This window comes from Macrotis lagotis, chromosome 4 (assembly GCF_037893015.1).
Source record: "Macrotis lagotis isolate mMagLag1 chromosome 4, bilby.v1.9.chrom.fasta, whole genome shotgun sequence".
In the NCBI taxonomy this organism is placed as follows: Eukaryota; Metazoa; Chordata; class Mammalia; order Peramelemorphia; family Peramelidae; genus Macrotis; species Macrotis lagotis.
In genome coordinates this window covers 78859056-78878585 of record NC_133661.1, presented here as the reverse complement: position 1 = coordinate 78878585, position 19530 = coordinate 78859056, and the positions used below count along the sequence as shown (strand labels likewise).

At 38.3% G+C, this 19530-nt stretch overlaps 1 protein-coding gene across 1 annotated transcript in view; it reads right to left on the bottom strand.

The window, feature by feature from the left end:
* TLL2 (tolloid like 2) overlaps positions 1-19530 on the bottom strand; it is a 131116-nt gene that overhangs the window by 30827 nt on the left and 80759 nt on the right. The window contains exons 10-12 of the mRNA XM_074233248.1: positions 9166-9282; positions 7218-7363; positions 6259-6454 (exon numbers count right to left, since the gene is read on the bottom strand). Of these exons, the coding sequence (XP_074089349.1) occupies positions 6259-6454; positions 7218-7363; positions 9166-9282 (459 nt within the window). The remainder of the gene's footprint in view (positions 1-6258; positions 6455-7217; positions 7364-9165; positions 9283-19530) is intronic.

The following is a 19530-nucleotide window of genomic DNA, read 5'->3' as shown; positions in this document are numbered from 1 at the left end:
AATAGTCACGACTCTAGAAGATTGATGACAAAAATCTGTCTCCTGCCTCTTGGCAGAGATGTATAGAACTAGAGACACAGAATGAGACATACATTTTCAAGTCTGGCCAAATACATTGATTTGATTTTCTTGGCCAAATTATTAAAGGGGATAGAGTTTTATTGGAAATGGGTAGAAATTCATGGGTAATAAGAAGAAAAATAATAAAAAGAACATCAAAAAATTCTAAACACTCAGAAGAAATAAAAAAAGAGACTCCTAAGGGATCAAACAAATGGAGAAAATAAAATGTATATTTAAAATAAAATGTATATTTAAAAACTATTAGATTCATATCTATTGTGCTCTGTGTATTGAAATGTTTGTTGACTGTTGAATTAATAATAAAAAAATCTTTTAAAGGAAAAATAAGATCTGGGATCAAGAAATGAAAAAAAAAAGGGACTCACATGCTATTCAGAAACCACATGCTATATATCCTAAATGTTTTGTTCAAAAAGCAAGCACTGAACACTACCACAAAGGGGGAAAAAAATGGGAGTGGCTACCAGAGTGAGTCATTACTGATTGGCAACCCTCCTTACATTCAGTCATTTATCAATTCTCATCTCATTTTATTCCCACTCCCACTATTCTCATTCAGACCCTTATTCATCCCTGTGGTTAGAGCCACTGTAGTTTCCTAGCTAGTCTTCTTGGTTCTAATTCCTCCTGTTCCATTTTTACTCTAAATCCAAATACTTTTCCCAAAGGCACAGATCTATGTCACTTTTCAAAAAGTCTTGAGTCCAAAATTATTTATACTGATGTATAAGTCAAAGCCTTATACCAGTTTGAAAGAGAAGGTAGTTCAACCTGGGATGAGAGGAGAGTCTAAAAGCAAATAAGGGGTTTGTCTCATACTTTTAAATCTGAATTATCCCAGCTTATGTTGGGAGTATGTTATCAAGCTGGATGGATGTCATAACTTTACTGATGGTACCCTCCAACTGTAGATAGCAAGAGGCAACTTGCAAAGATGAGCATGAGTCCTGACTCTTCCATCTCTTAGATTTGGAGCACCTCAGTTTCCTTATCTGTACACTGTGGATAATAATACTTATATTCCTGTCTTAGGATCATGGGTCATAGTATAGACTTGAGCTAGAAAGGACTTTAGAGGTCAGCTTAAAGGTCAGTTTTTAACCCAACTCCCTTATTTTGAGGAAACAAGGTAGTTGTTGACTTGAGCAAGGTAGACAGGTAGCAAACATCAAGAGGCAGATCCCACAGGATGATCAATTTATAAATTGTAAAGTGCTCCATGATCAAACTTTGTGCCCTAAATTCCAAGATGCTCAAATTTTATTGTTCTCCAGTCATATTATCCTGAATACAACCAATAATGGAAACTAAGCAATGTCAGATTTGGTTAGTACTTTGACAGGAAACTACATCGATTTTAAACATTTGAGGCAGCTAGGGGGTTCAGTGGATTGAGCTCTGAATTCAAATCTGGATTTAGATACTTATTAGCTGTGTGACTCTGAGCAAGTAATTTAACTTCTGTTTGCCTTATTCCACAGGACAAAGAAATGGCAAACCACTCCAGTATCCTTGCCAAGAAAATCCCATGGACAGTATTGTTATGGGGGTCATGAAGTTGAAACTGAAGGATGATAAAGTTTAGTTGTGCTCCAAAGATGCCTGTAGATACAACCCTGAATTAGATGAGGTGGAAGATGGAAATACCACTGGAAAAAGTAAGAGTTCAAAAAATATATTAGATGGAAATGTTTTGCATGATTTCACATGTATAACCTATATCTGATTGCTTACTATCTCAGGGTGGGATAGAATTTAGAATTCAAATTTTTTTTAAAAATGTCAAATGTTAAAAAGTTGCTTCACACTTAACCCCATTTGCCTTGCAAAAAACCTAAAAAAAAAATTGCTTCACATACACACCTTGGGAGGCAATAGGTCCTTCTCACTGAAGGTCTTTAAGCCATGAAGGTCAGATAAAAATTCAATGATTCCCAACATGATTAATATGGAAATAGGTTTAACATAGTTATACATGAATAACCTATATTAGATTACTCTCTATCGAGGGAGAGGGGAGGAAAGGAAAGGAAGGAGAAAAATGTTGAAAACTCTCTCGACGTGTAGTTGGAAAAATATAAATAAATTTATTAAATGGGAGGGGGGAACAGGATCCTAGTTTTTAAAGAAAGAAATCCCAATTTCTTTTTTATTTCCATGGTATTAGCAGCAAAAGCAGGAAAATAAGGTCCACCTGTGTATGATGAAATTATAAACTTCCTAGTTAACTGTGCAATCTCAGAACACAGGGAAGAAGGAGGTGTTGGGTGCTAGTGTAAGGATGATCCAGCACCTCAGAGAAAGACAAGGGAGAATGCTTCATGTAAAGTGTAATCTTAATTCACAAGATGTAAGTGATGGGGATAGAGTCTAATATTTAATCTACCAGTTTCCAAGAGGAGCTATCAGAATGGAAATTTGGGACCATTTCCAGTCCCTCCTCCCAATTCCCAATTAACTAGATGAGTTGTTTAGGAAATCCAGGGATGTTTGGGGCAAATCTCCAACCTTTTGAAGCAATATCATGGAGAGAACTGGACATTTCTGCAAAATACTCCATTGCCACATCAGTTGCAGGACATGAAGTTGGATGTATTGGATGTATTGGATGTATTAGGAGAGCAGTTGCTATTTTCTGATGTTAGATGGTAGGGAATGCCAACCAGCAAATGCTACTATCATTTCCCAAATCGGCAAGAAACTGAAGGAGTTTTCCTTGCTGGTAAGCACCCTGGCACCATCAGACAGTACAGAGACAACACCTGCCATCTGGCAACAGCAAACAGACTCAAATGCCAGTTGGCACCACGGACTGGTGTTCTTAGCCAGTTGGCTAGAAACACTGAATCTCCATCCAACTGGCATAAAAACAAGAGTGGTTTTTGTTTTGTTTTGTTCTATTTTCAATTTGGTCCTCCTCCTTTTCAGTTCATTTGTAGTTATTCTCCCAGGCCTTTTTACTTAAGGAAATCTGACACATGCTCTTGGAACCCACTGTCCAGAAAAAAGTCTGAGAATAGTTCAGTGAGGGCTCTGTTTAAAAAAGATCCTGGCTGACAAGACCAAGGAAACTGGCTTCCCCCAATCTATAAGCAAGAGCATTTCTAACTTATGAAAAGTAAACATGCTATATGGACAAGAAATTTTGAAGGTCAAACATGAGATAAGGTGCTTAGAGTCATAATTGAATAAAACTGAAGGAAAATACATATTTATAATACCTACTTAATGGAATGTTTAGTCACATTTATGCTGTGTTGGAATGAGACATAAAGGGAAGGAAAGGCCCAAACACCAATTTCCCTTCTTCATTTGTTGACTCCAGCTTTGATGGAGCTTGGGAGTGCAAATGATGTCTCGGTTCTCAAGTTGCTGTCTCTGGGTTTTGCCCAGAGCTCCCAGGTGGCTTGTGTCCAGTGTACTCCTACAAAATTGGTTTAGTAGAACAGAGACAACATAAGGTTATCTCATAAGACATAATATGTGGTTCTAAGAAGAAATTAATGGAGAGGAGATGATGGTGAAGGCATAGAAAGAGAGTAGAAGGGACTTAGGGGTAAAAGTTTAAAGCAAAAAGCTCTAGTGAACTCTTCATAAAGACCTCAATGAGAGTTGGGATCTGACTAGGTTTCTCGGTTCCTATGCAGGGTATTCCAGGTTCAAGTTTTCTAACATTCTCTGACTGACAGACCTATCCAACCGTGGTAGGACTGGGAATTAGAGGACAGACACTGGGATCCCAAGGAATGTATGGTTTAAGGGACGGTAGCATCCTCCCCTCTTACTTACCCCTTCTTCATTGATGGCCAAAGCTCAGAATGGGCTAGGTTAAGCTTCAGGAAGCTGGCTGGTGTGAGAAGAAGAAATCAAATAGGAGAGGGTCCCCTTCTTGGGCAAGCCCACTACCTTTCTCCTCTTTTTTTAGAGTTTCTCTTCCATGAATCTGGTGTAAGCTAGGTCTAAGGGGGGAAGCTCTGTTTCAAAGAATCTTCCCAATTCTGTCTGAAATCCTACCAATTAGATATTTATATGAATTAATAAGCAAACACCTCTGTGGAGCCAGGGCAGTGAGGACCAGAGGAAGGGGAAAAGCAGTCACTGATACCTCACTGCGAATTATTCAGATGTCTTTCCTGACCCTTATCACTTACCAGATGTTCTGAGGTCATAGTAACCTTGATTGATAGGAGATGACAAGGTGATTTTGGAGTATAGGATGTTTTGGAGTAAACTAACATGAAGAATAACTTTGAGCAGACCACAGGGTTTGGGGTAAGGTAGAGGGAGCACCAGAAAACAGGAGAAAGGGAGCAGAGGAGAAAAATGGTGAATGAGAGTATCAAAAACTAATGATTTTGAAAATTAATTGAGACTTCTTGGTATCACTCTCCCTCCATTTCCATTCCAAAGGCCAAAAGAAGCTATCATTTCATTCTTAGCAAGTGGTTTACTTTTATGTTCCAGCTAGTCCTGAGGTTATCTCTGTTATCACAGAACAAGCTCGCTGAAACTGGCTTGCCATGATCCCCATTCCTATGAATACATATTGGGAAGAAGGATGTGGAGTCAGGAACTTGGCATTACCTTGGTTTCATTTTCAGATCTGACTAGGGCCTCCTAAGTTCTAAGAGATCCCAACCATGTTCTCTCTGACCTGAGAGAGAAAACTAGATGAACTGGGTAGCCAGTTATTTTTGCAAAGGTGATTAGGGCCTTCTTTTTTCTTCTGTGTCCTTTGAATGACATCCAAAATATACTGGAAATTATTTCCTTAGCATCATAAATCAAGAACTAGACAGTCCTCTTATCACAGCTCCCTCATTTTACAGATTGAGAAACTGAGACATAATTTTCCCAATGTAAATGTTTTCCTAAGATGGCAAAGCTGATTTGAACCCCAATTGTCTGATTTAAGATTAGCACCTTCTTCTGGTTTTTACTTAGGAATTTTAAAATTATTCATGATATAAAGTTAGACAGCTCTGGTCTCTTTGTCACAAATTGTTTTTTTATTCATAGTAAATACTTAATCTCTCTCTCTCTCTCTCTCCATCTATTTATACATCTTTCTTTCAGTCTATTTTTGTATCTATCAATCTGTCTATCCATCTACTGATCTATATCTGCCTCAAGACAGATATAATTACCGAGTTCAATTTGGGAGAAGATGGAAGGATTAGAATTTAGGAGTAGAGGGAGACCAGAGACTTTCCTAGACTTGAAAAGTGGGAAAACTGAGATTGATGGAAAGGAAGTAAGAGGCCTACAAATCACCCTACATACATTAACTCATTTGGTATACACACACACACACACACACACACACACACACACACACACACACAAACACAGAAACACTCCAGTGAATGAGGCATTCCTGGAGCTAGCCAGAACATGCCACCTATTTAAAGGAGATGGACCAAGGCCAAAGGAAGAACTACTTATTAGGTACTAGGTTGCTACCTAGTAGAATCAAGATTGAACCCAAGTTCTATGCTTCTGAATTTTCTGTCATTTGCTAAGATTTTCAAGGTTTTCATAGCCTCTCTAAGCAGCCCTTGCAGATGCACAATCCCAAAGGAGCAGAAATTGGGCTTAGTCCCTAAGACAATTTTGGGGGACTCACAGCATATCTCTGACAAAGGCTTGATTTCCTCACATATGTATCCTCCAAATTTCATTTGCCAAGATTATCCCTCTCCTTAGGGTGCATTGGTGTCTCAGCATTAATGCTGCAGTTACATGTCTCAGTACTGGTATGGTCTTCAAGAGGGGGCTGGGCATCTATCAAGGCCTAATTCCATTCCACAGTGGTTAGTTTGTTCACAAAGACTTACTGTTTTAGGTTGAAATGCAAAACCAGCCATGAGCTTTCCTGAGGAGCATAATAATGTATCTTACATATAAAGACTAAGTTCTAATTATTGATCTGCCAGTAACTTCCAGGGCTTGTATCTCTTTTGGAAGTTCAATATAAAAATAAAGGCCCTGATAGGAATCATTCCTTCCCTAATATCAAAGAATATTAGAATTGGAAGATTCTTAGGGACATCTACAATGACCCCCTTCCTTTAGCTGTCTTCAGTGTAGAGGTTCACCAAGTTCTTTGGGATCCTTAAGGAAACAGGTCAATAAATCCTATTTTTACTAAAAGTGGGAGGTAATAATTCATACCCTTAAAAAAATTGGCAGCAAACCCTGCTTTATTGATAGAGCCATCTGATACAAATTTCATCCACATCTTGTTGGAACTGGATTTAATATCGTCTGGTTTCTCATAGCCACAGAAGTGACCAATCAAAGCACTCTCTTCAGTAGCACCATCCCGAATTTCTAGGTAGTCATAAGCACAGCTATCATGTCGTTCAATCTGTAAAAAGAGTTGTAAGAGTAGTAGGTGACCAACTGGCACTTTAATTTTCCTGGCATGGGAATAGAGCCATAACTAGGGTAGGGTGATCAGAGTAGCATCCGGCAGGCTGCAGGCACTATGGGCATGACTCCAAAGGAGGTCATTCCCTGCCCAGGCTTGGCTCTCTTGCCCTCATCCTCTCCTGACTATCATTCCACCCATGACCTCTCAGGATCCAATGTGCCAATTTAAAAAAATGACTTGACTGTCCCTGCCTCAGGCATATTTTATGAAGTGTCATACTCAATAACTGCTAGTTATGGCTCTTCTCGAGAAAAGGATTTAATTAGGGGAAAGATACAACTTTCTCTGTTCTTGATTAAATTGAAGAAGCATTATGAAATTCTTTATTAGCAATTAGTTAACCATTCCATCATATCCAGAGGCTATGGTTCCCCACCCTGGAGACTTTAGGCTAAACAAAATGTTAAATAGGGAAAGAAAGATGCCCCAACTTTCATCAGCTCAAGAGCCTCTCATACCAGTAATATCTATTTTAACTCTCCAATAATATTCAAAAGAAAGCTACATATGACAATTACAATATAAAGAATATATGTGTATGTATATAGAGATATATATGTATTCACATTACATATTCATATATGTTCTTATATCTCATATATATATATATACACACAAAATTCTTAATAAGTGTCTGTTAAATGCATTAATGAAATGGGCTTCACTTTTTAAAAAGAAAGTTTCTAGAATAACTCACCTCAAATGCTTGGAAAGTCAGTCCTACATGAAACCCCTCAGAAACAATGATCTTCCAAACACATTCCTTAGAAGGTCTGTAGTCATCTGGATAATTGGGAGACTGGATCTGGCCAGTATCTTTGTGAATCTCTCCCCCACAGATAGCTTTAGGAACAAAGACAGAAATGGGTAAGGAATATTCCCTTCCAACAGAATTTGTGAGGATGGGGGGGGCCTTTGGGCAGGGCTGTTACCCACAAATAGGTGTTTAACACACCTGGACTGACCCTAAAGACACCTGCTGCAGGCTCTGAGAGTACAGCATAGAAGCCAGTTGTCACCACTAGGTGGAGCATTTTGCAAACATATCGTAGATTCATTGATCATCCCACTCCTTAGCGTGCATTGTTGTCTCAGAATTAATACTACAGATACATGTCTCTGGTATGATCTACGAGAGGGGGGCCGAGTGGGTATCTATCAAGGCCTAATTCCATTTCACAATGATTCGATGAATTCTGTACTCTCAAGGAAACATATCAATAATTATCAATTATCATTGAGAGTAAAGAATAACTAAAAATAAAGGACCCTCGAGAACCACAGAATTTTAAAAATGGAAAATATAAATTCTAGTTACTGCTCTTCAAATATAATTTCAGACAGGTCATGTCCTTTCTAGATCCAGGTCCCCATTTGTCAAATTTAGAAATGAGACTACATAATAACATCTAGTAGTTTACATGGTCCTTTCAGGTTTTCGAAGTACTTTACGAATACTATTTCATTTTATCCTCATAACAACCCTGTTGGGTAGGTGCTATTATTGCCGTCATAGAGATGAGAAAACTGAGACACAGAGAGGGTCACCCGGTTAATAAGTATCTGAGGTCACATTTGAACTCAGGAAAATGAATCTTCTTGGCTCTAGGCCCACCACTTTCTGCACCATGGTGCCACCTAACCCTCATCTTACAGATGAGGAAACTTTTACCAATGAATAAATGGGGAGGGGAAAAAAAAAGAACTAATGAGAGTTGGTTGAAGGAACTGAAGATATTAAGCCTGGAAAGGAGAAGCCTTGGAGGTAGTGGGAAGATGTAAAAATTTCTGCCTTGAAGTAATTTGATGGGTCTGTCATGTGAAAAATAAACAATCTTTTTTTTTCTTGACACTAGGAAAACAGATCTAGGAGAAATGTTTAGAAGTTGAAGAAGAGACAATTCAAACAGTAAGAAAAAAATATGCCTAACAATTAAATTCCTTACCTGGAATTAAAATGAGCTGCTTTGGTATTCATGTCCCAAAAGTTTGTCCTTACTAGAGATATTTATTTATTTATTTATTTGTTTATTTATTTGTATATTTATTTAAATGCAATTTTTATTGTGAACTTAATACTCACAAAAACATCCACCAACAATTCAAGATAGGAGAAACACAGAAGATGAAATAAATGAAATTCAACAGAAGTTAAATGGAGACTAAACAAACACTTGTTGGGTATGTTGGTTCAGGTAGGGGTTGGATTAGATTACCTTCCTTTTCTGATATTCTATGAAACTTGTGAGGTTCCTGAGCTACAGCACAGAATTAGAGGTAAGGTCATTTTATTTGTTCCCACCGTTTCCCCACCATTTCCAACAATATGTGTGTGGTGTTTGATTGATTTTCTCTAAAAAGATTGGAATTGGGACTTGGAGAATTGGTTTATAGGGGAAGAAAGTTCTGTCCTGTAGAGACATTTCTAAGATGCTTCCAGGACCCAGGAAATGGACTTAGGAGAGGTCTCTGGAGGAAATGTTTACACCACCACCACTGGTATCCCTGAGTACCATCTCCACACCCTCGGTGGTCCCAACTTTTGCTATATATGCTTAAAGGGTAGGAAGAAGAGTGGGGTTATTGGTTGACATACTAAAGAAGGGAGGTCACATAACTCTCCCATGGTCTGGGTTTTCACAGACCTTCATAAACAGCAAAGAAACCCTTGCCCAGGATGTTGCTGCTGCTTCGAAACTCAACCCATAGGCGACTGTCTGTGGAGATGAGGGGTTCTGGCACTTTATCACCACAAAATCTACCTGAAAGGCAAAAAGCAAATTGTTAGGACACCTTTTGACATAGTGGAAAGAATGCAGGACTTGGAACCAGAAGATCTGGGCTACTTATAAACCTGGACAAGTCACTTCCAATCTTGGGCTCTCAAATTCCTTATCTATAAAATGAGAGAGTTAGACCATAAGATCTTCAAACTGGAAATTTCTAATCTTAAAATCAGCATAGGTTAGTCTAGCCATGTCTTCCACAAAGAAATAAATTCCAATGGCTCCCTATTAACCATCAGGAACATGTCCTTTGTTTGACATTTAAAATTCTTTACAATCTGGCCCCTCCCTCCCTTTCTGGTGTTCTTTTACTTTACATAATCTTTGGCCCAACTATACTGGTCTACTCATTACTCCTCCTCACCTGGGACAACCTGTCTTCCTCCTCACCCTTTCCTCTTAGTATCCCCAGCTTACTTTAAAACTCAATTCAAATCCTACCTTCTAGGAGGAGATCTTTTATGGTTCACCCAGCTACAAAAGCTTCACTTTGTGAGATTCATTTCCATTTACTCTGTAATCTAATTATTTATTTGTGTTTTATGCTCCATTAGAATGTAAGCCCTACTGGCCTCAGACACTTTAATAATTACCTAGCTGTGTGACCTTGGGCAAGTCACTTAACCCCATTGCCTTGCCAAAAAAAAAAAGGTAAAAAACCTAAGAATGTAATCCCCTTGAAGACAGAGATCATTTTTATCCTTCTTTGTAACCCAATCACTTGGCACAGTTCCTGCTAACTAGTAAGCCCTTAGTATGTTTGTTGATTAGTTAACTGATTGATTAACTATGACTCATGGTGAAAGAACCAATGGCTTATTAAAATGATACCAAATTTCTTTGCAATAAGGCTTTGTGAATATAATGAGTATAATATTGGTTGCCTTCTCAATGTGTGGGGGAGGGGAAGAAGAGAAGGAAAGAATTTAGAATCAAAAATTTTAAAATAAATATTAAATAAATTGTTGAAAACTATGCCTCACTGCATCAAAAAATCTAGACCTTGGGGGCAGCTAGGTGGATCGGGTACCAGCCCTAGAATCAGGAGGACCTGAGTTCAAATCTGACCTCAGACACATAATACTTAACCTAGCTGTGTGACTTTAGGCAAATTACTTAATCCTTGCAAAAAAAAAGTCTAGATCTGGACCTGAGAGTGTGTGACAAGAGCTTCTAAACAGTAAATCGTTGAGTTCATTGGAGTAGGACTTTCCAATGAGAAAATTCCCTCTACTGATAGAAATCAACAACTGCTCCACAATGTGTAGTGTTAGAGAGCCTACTGTGGCAAAAAGAAGTGATCTGCCTAAAGTCACAGAGTCAGCTAGAATTAGAATCTGCTCCCAGCTCATTCCAATTGCAGGGAAAGGCCTCAGCTTCTCCCTGTGCTTATCACAGACAATTGATGAATGCCCATTTAATTGAAATTCTCTGTTAGCTCATTCTACCCAAGGATGGAGGACAGAAACCGAACTAACCTACAGGGAAGACACATTTTGGGAACATCCTTAGGATTCAGTTCACAAATATCAGAACCACAAACATCATTTTTAAAAATACAATTTGTATATTGCATATCATGTGTCATCTTTTGTGTATAAGTGGGACATTAATGCTACATTGCCTACACTGTGAATTTGATTTTGCATTGATATATCTACACCCTCTCACCAGATGCACCAAAGTGAATAAATCCACTAATGGAACATAAATTTTGAAACACAGAAAGTTAGCTTCTTGAATGCATCAAATATGTAGAATTTCATTACATGCAAATACAGTGGGAACAAAGGACTATTCTTGTTTTGTCTTTGTATGTCCAGGATAGAATAGAATAACATAATAAGTTAGGAATAAATACATGAATGTTATGCTGCCTCAGTTTCCTTTTAAACACTTACAAAGCTCATGTAAGACTTTTTTATTTGTTTTGCCTTATTTATAGTATTCATAGATTTGCTGCATCTCAGAGTTGAAAGGAACTCAAGGTCCACTTAATCTAACCTATGTAACTGCATGAGTGTCCTTTCCACAGTCTACCCAACAAGCAATCATATAGGCAGATTTGAACAGATCTCCAGCCCCTAGCTCCCTACCCCAGCACCTCCCATTCTTACTAGGAGCTGAAAATGAGGAAGGAGAGATTTTCAGGCTTGAGGGAGACAACCAGTGAAATAACTGTAGTTTTAGATAAATGACATGTTCAAGGCCAGTATTACAAGACTGCAGAATACATAGAGGAGTGAAAGGTGCAAGAAGACTGGAAAGACAGGAAGGAGCCAGGTTACAAAGGGCTTTAAAAGAAGACTTTATATTAGAGCCTAAAAGTGTGATGTGACCAGCTCTTACTTATTAGGAAAATTCATTTGACAGCTGAATGGAGAGTGGGTGAGAATAGAGAGAGACTTGAGTCAGGAAGACCTACTAGCTCCCATGATAGTCCCCACAGAAGCTGATGACTGTGTCCCTTTCTCTTTGGATCCCATCATTTACCATGTTGTCTTGTGTATAACAGACATTTAATAAATGTCAAATTGAAATGTATGTGAATTCAATTTTGCAAGCACTTAGGTGATTATGTGATCATATTTATTTGATGCATGAAAGTTTATAAATCATTTTCCACATGAGGTGAATAGTCTCTTACGATCTATATAACAAACATTCCATCTCATTAACATCACTAATCTGAAATACACGCCATCCTTTTATCTGCTTCTTAGAATCTCTAGTTTCCTTCCAAGTTCACCTCTAATGCCTCACCTACAGGAGGCCTTATCTGATTCTTCCCAGCTGCTAGTGCCTCAATTCCACTCTCACATTTATTTTGAACAAATTTATAAGTACGCAAGTTTCCTCCATTATAACAGAAACTCCTTCAGGGTAGGGACTTTCACGTTTGTTTCTATATCCTTAACACTTAGCATAGTACCTCATTCATAATAATATCAATTTGTTGGTTGATAGAATATCATTTTATAGATGAGGAAATTTCTTGAGAAATAAAATAACTTGCCTGAGTATAAAGCTAAAGAGTGAGAGCAGGGATATTACAAGAATTCTATTTATAAGCTGTTTTACCTATATAAATGTATTTAATTCTCACAACCATACTGTGATTACTTTCATGGAGATGATTTTCATATAGACCTTTTATTAAGTTATAAGAGACCTGTAACCTGCACCATTGTAAGTAATCTTTTGACAAATGGATGAAATCTCAGCTCCTTAAAGAATGGTCACTCTAAGCTGGAAGGAAAAAAGCTAAAGTTTAGAAGCAGAAAATCTAACCTTAAAAAAAATACTGAGTTCAAATATAAATTTAGATACTTATTAAGCTGTGTGATCTTGGGTACATCAGCTAATCTCTCTGGACCTCTATTTCCTAATCTATAAATGGGTATGATAATAACTACCTCCTAGGTTTGTGAAAATAAAATGAGCTAATGTTTGTAAAGTTCTCTGCAAATTTTAAAGTGCTATTTATTTGCTACATTATCATCATTATCATTATTTATTTTCTCAACCTTTTCTTATTTACTTAGGAAAAAAAATACATCATTCCTGTAGCAATCAATTTGGGCTTTTACTATCACCATCTGTTCAATCTGATTTAAAATGAGTCCTCTTGGTAATTGCTGAAGCCAAATATTCTGGAAAAAAAAATTTGGAATCATACAAGAAGAGTCACCAAATTTTTCATAACCTTTAACCCAGAAATTTTACTGCTGGGCTCATGTTCCAGAAAGGTCAGAAATGGGAAGAAAGCTCCAGTCTATGCCAGAGTATTCACAGTTGTCCTTTTAGTGGTAGCAAGGAACTGGAGACGGAGTGGGTATCCATTGACTAGGATATGGCAGAACTGGCATATGAATACAAAGTAAAATTACTGTGCAGCAAGAAATAAGATGGAGATTACAAAGACCATGGGAAGATCTCTAGGAGCCATGCAGCACAGAAGAGGAAGCACCCAAAGAATAATATGCTGAATATGAGAGTAGCCATGGAAATGAAAAATTTATTAAAAGGAGGTCAAATTCCAAGGAATTAAAAAAAGACAATGATAGACACTACTTCACCTTTTCAATAGAGAGGTCAAAGACTAACAAGGGAGATACTATCAGACATGTTCACTGTTTTAGTTATTTTTCTTGGGTACAGGGAGGGTTTGGTTTTAGATTAAGGGTGGGGATGAGAATATGTCCAGAAATGACTACAACGTAAAAAAAAATGCAGCATCAAAAAAATATGTTAAAATAAGAGACAGTGTGATGAGTTGGACAGAAGTCTGAACAGACAGAGCTGGGTTCAAACGGGGTCTCTAATACACACTGGCTGTTTGACCAGGTCAGGTATGAGACCCCAGCCAACTCTCTCTATATCTACATCCCAGGACAGTTGCCCATCTATCTTTGGTAGAAGGAATTTCCTCTCTGAGAATTCACTACATTAGTGAAATAACATTATCAGGTTCACAACAAACAAATTTTTCAAATGAAATAAAATAGAACGTAAAGAATTCTCTGAGTGAGCTTTTCCTCCCCTGAAATGATCCTCCAAGCTATGATCCATCATCGAGGTGGCAAATGGACTTCCTATAGGCCAGTCTCAAGGGAGTCTTCTATTTGAGAGGGTTGGAGTCTGGACCAGGAATACCAAACAGGGGAAGGCAGTAACAGATGAAGATCAGACTGAAACCTCAGTCAGCAATAAGCAGAATTCTGTAGCCAAGGGTGGGGAATAGATTACCAGAAACCATTGGGGGCTTGGGCAGGTCCCCAAACCACAACTGATTTGTTTTTGTTTTGTTTCAAAAGGGGAGGATCTAGGGATCAAACTGAGATGGAGTCTCAGTGATAAGAGTTCCAAGTCAAAGTCTGGGTCAAGAGAACAGGAACAGAGTAAAGGAAAGATTAGAGTGCCAAAGCAGGAGCTGAAGGACACAGAAGCATGCCTCGTGGATGAACATCTCAGGTGCCCCTTTGGCCATGCCCTTTAAGGTCTTTAAAGAGACTCAAGAGGGCAGGATTAGACACAAATGACTTGTAACCTGAAAATATCCCTCCAGTGAGTAAGACTGGAGCCCACCCATGTTCCACAATGGCAGCCTCCCTTCCCTGGAGCTTGTGACAGCAAGCTCATACCCAGACTGACTGTGCTTGCTTTCAAGTTCTCATCAGAGATTTGGAATTGGAAGGAAACTTAGAAAAAGGTCATCCAGTCCAAGCCCCTTGTTTGATTGATGAAGAATTGGAGGACCAGAGAAGGGAGGTGGCTGGCTAAGGCTCACACAATTCATGAACAGCAGAGTCTAGACTGAATCCACTTTATGGTCCATCATACCATGGACAGGGTGTGGCTGGGGAAGCACTGAATTTGCAGTCAGAAGATATGGGTTCAAATCCAAACCCTGCCAGTAGGATAGAACTTTGAGTTCAAGGATCTGGGCTCAAATCCTGCCTCTTATACTTATTACCCATGTGGCCTTGGGCAAGTTACAATCTCCTTGAGACTCAATTTCCTAATCTACAAAATGAGGTTTCTGATCTCTGAGGATCCTTCCAACTCTAGATCTAGGATCTTATGATTTATTTATTGATTAAATTCAAACAAATCACTTTCCCTCTCAGGCTCTCATCTTCTTCATTTGTAACACTAGAGTGGATGAGCTCTTGTTAGTCTTGTGATCCAAATGGCTACATATCAGATTGTTTTTGTATGTTTGTTTTCAGTCATGCCTCTTCCTGACTCCAATTGGGGTTTTTCTTGGCAAAGATACTGGAGTGGTTTGTCATTTCCTTTTCCTGATCATTTTATAGAAAAGGAAACTGAGGCAAACAAAGTCAAGTGACTTGCCCAGGGTCACACAGCTAGTACATTTCTGAGGTCAAATTTGAATTCAGGAAGATGAGTCTCCAGGCCTGGTATCCTATTTACTGTGCTGCTTCACATATCAAATATAGGAGGAAAATAAAAGAAGACCAGCCTACCTTTGAACTGGTAGCACAAATGTCAAGCAAAAGCAGTTCCCATAAAATAGAATAAAAATGATTTTTTTCTGAGGGGGGATTTTGGGGGAGAATTGATGAATCCATACAACAGACCAAAATAGATTCATTTGGATGGGAAGATGGCTGTCCCTTTTGGCATTAGACAATGCTTGCCCTCACTTTGCCAGTTTCCCTCTGAGATACAGAAAAATAATAGCATTCATCATTCTTCCAAAGGAGTATCAAAAAAGTGAGTTAACAGAATTCTGGGAAATACACACATACACACACACATACATGCACACACACACATGCACACACACATACCCTTTCAAGTCTTATTGATGCTATATTAACCTCCTTTCAATTCTTTCCCACTTCTAACCATCTGAAGCCTTTTGGAGCTGTCATTAAATTTGTCATTAAATCACTTGAAGCCTAACTGTTACTAGGGGGCCCCCAGATACAAAAGCCAATCATAGGACTACCATTCTATGATAGATTCTTTGGAATGACCAGTTAGCATCAATTGCTTTTTCTTTTTTTTTAAATAGAAACATTACCAGGACAGAAATATATTTTCTTCTGTAAAAGAACAAAAGTAGCTAATCATTCAATATAAAATAAAAGGAATTAAAGCAAGGTGGAAAATGTTTGTAGTATGCAACACATAATAGAATCATACTATTGTAGATCTGAATGCAAAGAACCTCAGAAGGACCTCTTCAAACTCAGTGTAACCTATGATTCCCTGGATCACTTCTCCAGATTCTCCACAACCACTTTCTACTTAGTGTCTAAGGGAGGATTTGAATTCAGTTCTTCTCAATGCTGAGTCCAATATTCTATCCATTGAGTTACCTAGCAGCAAAAAAATTGCACACATAGTGCCTGCCCTCTAGCAGTTTAGAAAAAGCATAGGGAGACAAGACAGATAGACATAATCCACTGCATGTTGTTAACTGATTCTGAGAAAATATATCATTGGATAAAACAATATTATAAGAAGCAGTTAATAGGCCTATCTGATAAAAAAAAAAGGTCAAGGCAAAAGGATAAGAATTCATATGCACAGCTTATAGCATATAGATGGGTGGATGGATGGATGGATAGATGGATGGATGGATGGATGGACAGACAGACAGATAGATAGATACCAGCTCTTTTATAGTGCCATAGAACTAGAAAGAAAAGAAAGTCTATCAGTTAGAAACTGGTATATGAATGTGATGGAATACCATTATACTTATGAAGGAAATAGGTTCAGAGAAACCTGGAAAGACTTAAATGAAATGAAGCAAAGTGAAGTGAATAGAGCCAAGAGAACAATTTATACAATAACGATAACAATATAAAGGCAAACAACTCTAAAACACTTAAGAACTCCAATTAAGGCAACGATGAACTATAATTCCAAAGACCAAAGAAGGCACATACTATCCACCTCCTAACAGAAAGGTGAGGGATTCAAAATGCAGGAATGAACCATTTTGTGGGGAATTCCTTTTGCTTAACTATACATGTGTTACAAGGATTTTGTTTTCTTTCTTTCTAATGGGTCAAGGGGATTGGGAAGGGAAAAAAGCTTATTAATTGAAAAATGAACAGTTTTTTCAAAAAAATAATTCATGCAGGACTGACATAGCTCTTAATCTCATGTAGTTTCCCTTTTATAGACTACAAAATGTAGGTGCTCAGGAAAGGGCAAAACACCACATACAAAATCAAAAAGCAAAACAGATGGGGTGAGGCAAAGATTAGATAAATTCCCTATCTGCTCAGTTCACACAGTTGGCATTTTCCTCGTTTGTGAGATTGTCCCCAAATCAAAGAAAGATGTGACTCACTCTTTGGCTTAGGTCTGATGTCCCTCAGGGAAAATATTGAATGTTCTAGCTACCTCTGAGTCTCCCTTTCCAAAAAGGCAGTGATACAGAAAGGAATTGAATCAGGGCAAAGGGGGTCTCACATGACCAAATGGAGCTTTCTGGATCTCTGGTTCCAGGGTTCCAAAGAGGAACCCCTGAAGGATGCAGAGAAGAGGGAATGCAATGAGAAAGTGACAAGTGAATTCTGTGGCATGTGATAAAGGGTTCATTCATAAAAAGTTATGCTCCATTGATGGCTGGGTTTTCACACACTTCCCTGGGAAAATATGCAAAGCAGAGTTTATTTTTTTCCCCAAGCAAGAAGCATACTTTCCCCAATCCACCCTAATCCTCTCTCCCTCCAACAAAATAGCATCAGCCTCCTCCCAGAAGATTTCATGGCCCTAACTGACCGCCCCCCCCTCACCAATCCTCCCAGAGGCCACCTCCCCTTCCTTTGCTCACTCATTGCACTTGTTCCAAATACAAAGTTTCATGAACAACAGTATTTGGAAGAGTAGTCCAAGTCTTAGGCAAACTAGAAATTCCACAAGTGAAACCTGATGGCCTAAAGGCTTGGGGCCAGGTCTCACTCATCCCCACACTCACATGAGCCCTGCCACTAGCAGCTGGTAAAGCAAGGGCCAAAACAAATCAAGAGAAGGCCAACTCTACTGTGCAATTTGGACAGGGAAGCTAGGATCCTTTCAAGGGGTGGAAGAAACCACAGAAATGACCTAACATCCAGGAATAAGGAAAGGATAGTCCCACTGTACTCTGCCCTACTCGGACCTCATCTCGAGGATTATATGTTCAATTAGTGGGTGCCTCATTTTAGGAAGGACATTGATTAACCAGAGATGGTCCATGGGGGGCCACCAGTAGGGTGAAAAGGAACAAATTTATGTCATATGAGGATCTGTTGAAGAAATTTGGAATGTTTAGCCTGGAGTAGGAAAAAACCTGGGATGGAGGTGAGGGAAAATAATGGCTGTTTTCAAGTTTTTGAAGATCTCTCACAAGAGAAAGGAATTGTCTAGCCCTCTTTGTCCAAGAAAACATAACTAGGAGTGTGGGATAGTACTGACAAAAGGGCAAATTTGTAAAGATTAGCACAAAGTATGTAGCAAAGTAAAGGCAGTAAGCGGTAAAAATAGAATTTGAACCCATGACTCCAGACTATGTCAAGCTTATTATATTGTATTAAACTTCCTCCCAATGTTTCCTTTAAATCCCTCACATATAGCTTATACATCAAAACTGAAGATCCCCAGAAGCCCCCAGAATGTCTCATAATGGGTTCAGCCCCATATACCCATCAAGCACTGTCATTTGGATTTTTTTAGCTCAACAAAATATGTAGCATGACTCAAAATAATCCCCAAGTGAGAAAAACTTTATGTAGACTGGATAAATGTCTCCCTTAAATCAATAATATTATTTTTTCCAAATATATATAATGCTATCATGATAAATACTGAAAAATACTAAGAGAATTTGGAGTAGCTCTTTTTCTCAGTCAATGAATACTAATAATGTAATTCCTTTTTATTGTCATTTCCAATCCTTCAAGATCCTATTTGAAGTTTTCTTGGTGAAGATACTAGAGCGTGTTGACATTTCCTTCGCCAGTTCATTCTATAGATGAGGAAACTGAGGCAAAGAGAATTAAGTAACTTGCTCAGAGTCCAAAAGCTAGTACATGTTTGAGGCCATATTTGAACTCAGGAAGATGAAGCTTCCTGACTTCAGGTCCAGCCACCTAGCTGCCATGCTTGAAATATTTTTACATTCAAGATCCACTGGATCTAAAGGATAAGAAAGAACAGGTATTGCCTCAATAGAGAGTAAGTTCTCCATCACAGAAAGTCAAGCAGAGGCTCTATGATTATCAAGGATAGAGAAGATATTCAGATTTTTGAGTACAGTTAGACTATATTGCCTCTGATGCCTATTCCAACTCTGAAATTGAATGCCATTCATTCTATAAGTATTTATTAATACTTATATGCCCTAAGAGATACAAAGATAAAATGAAATCATAGCAGTTTTCCTATGATCTAGGCTCTGTTTGAACACTCATCTGATATTGAATAAAAGGTTAGTTTGAGATCTTTTTAAACTTTGAAATTCTATATAATAGAATAGGTGTTTCTGCTGGTAAACTTGATGTGCATTTCTAAAGTCCCCAGAGATGATTATTAGGGAGCTTTCCATCCTCCCTTACAGCAACTCCATTACTCCCAGTTCCTTTCCATACCCATACTCTTCTCACATATCTTTTATTTGTTCAAACATTATGGAAATAATCAAAGGTGTGTTCATTGCTAGGAGAAACTAGGGACCAACCCCAGGTAGCCAACCAA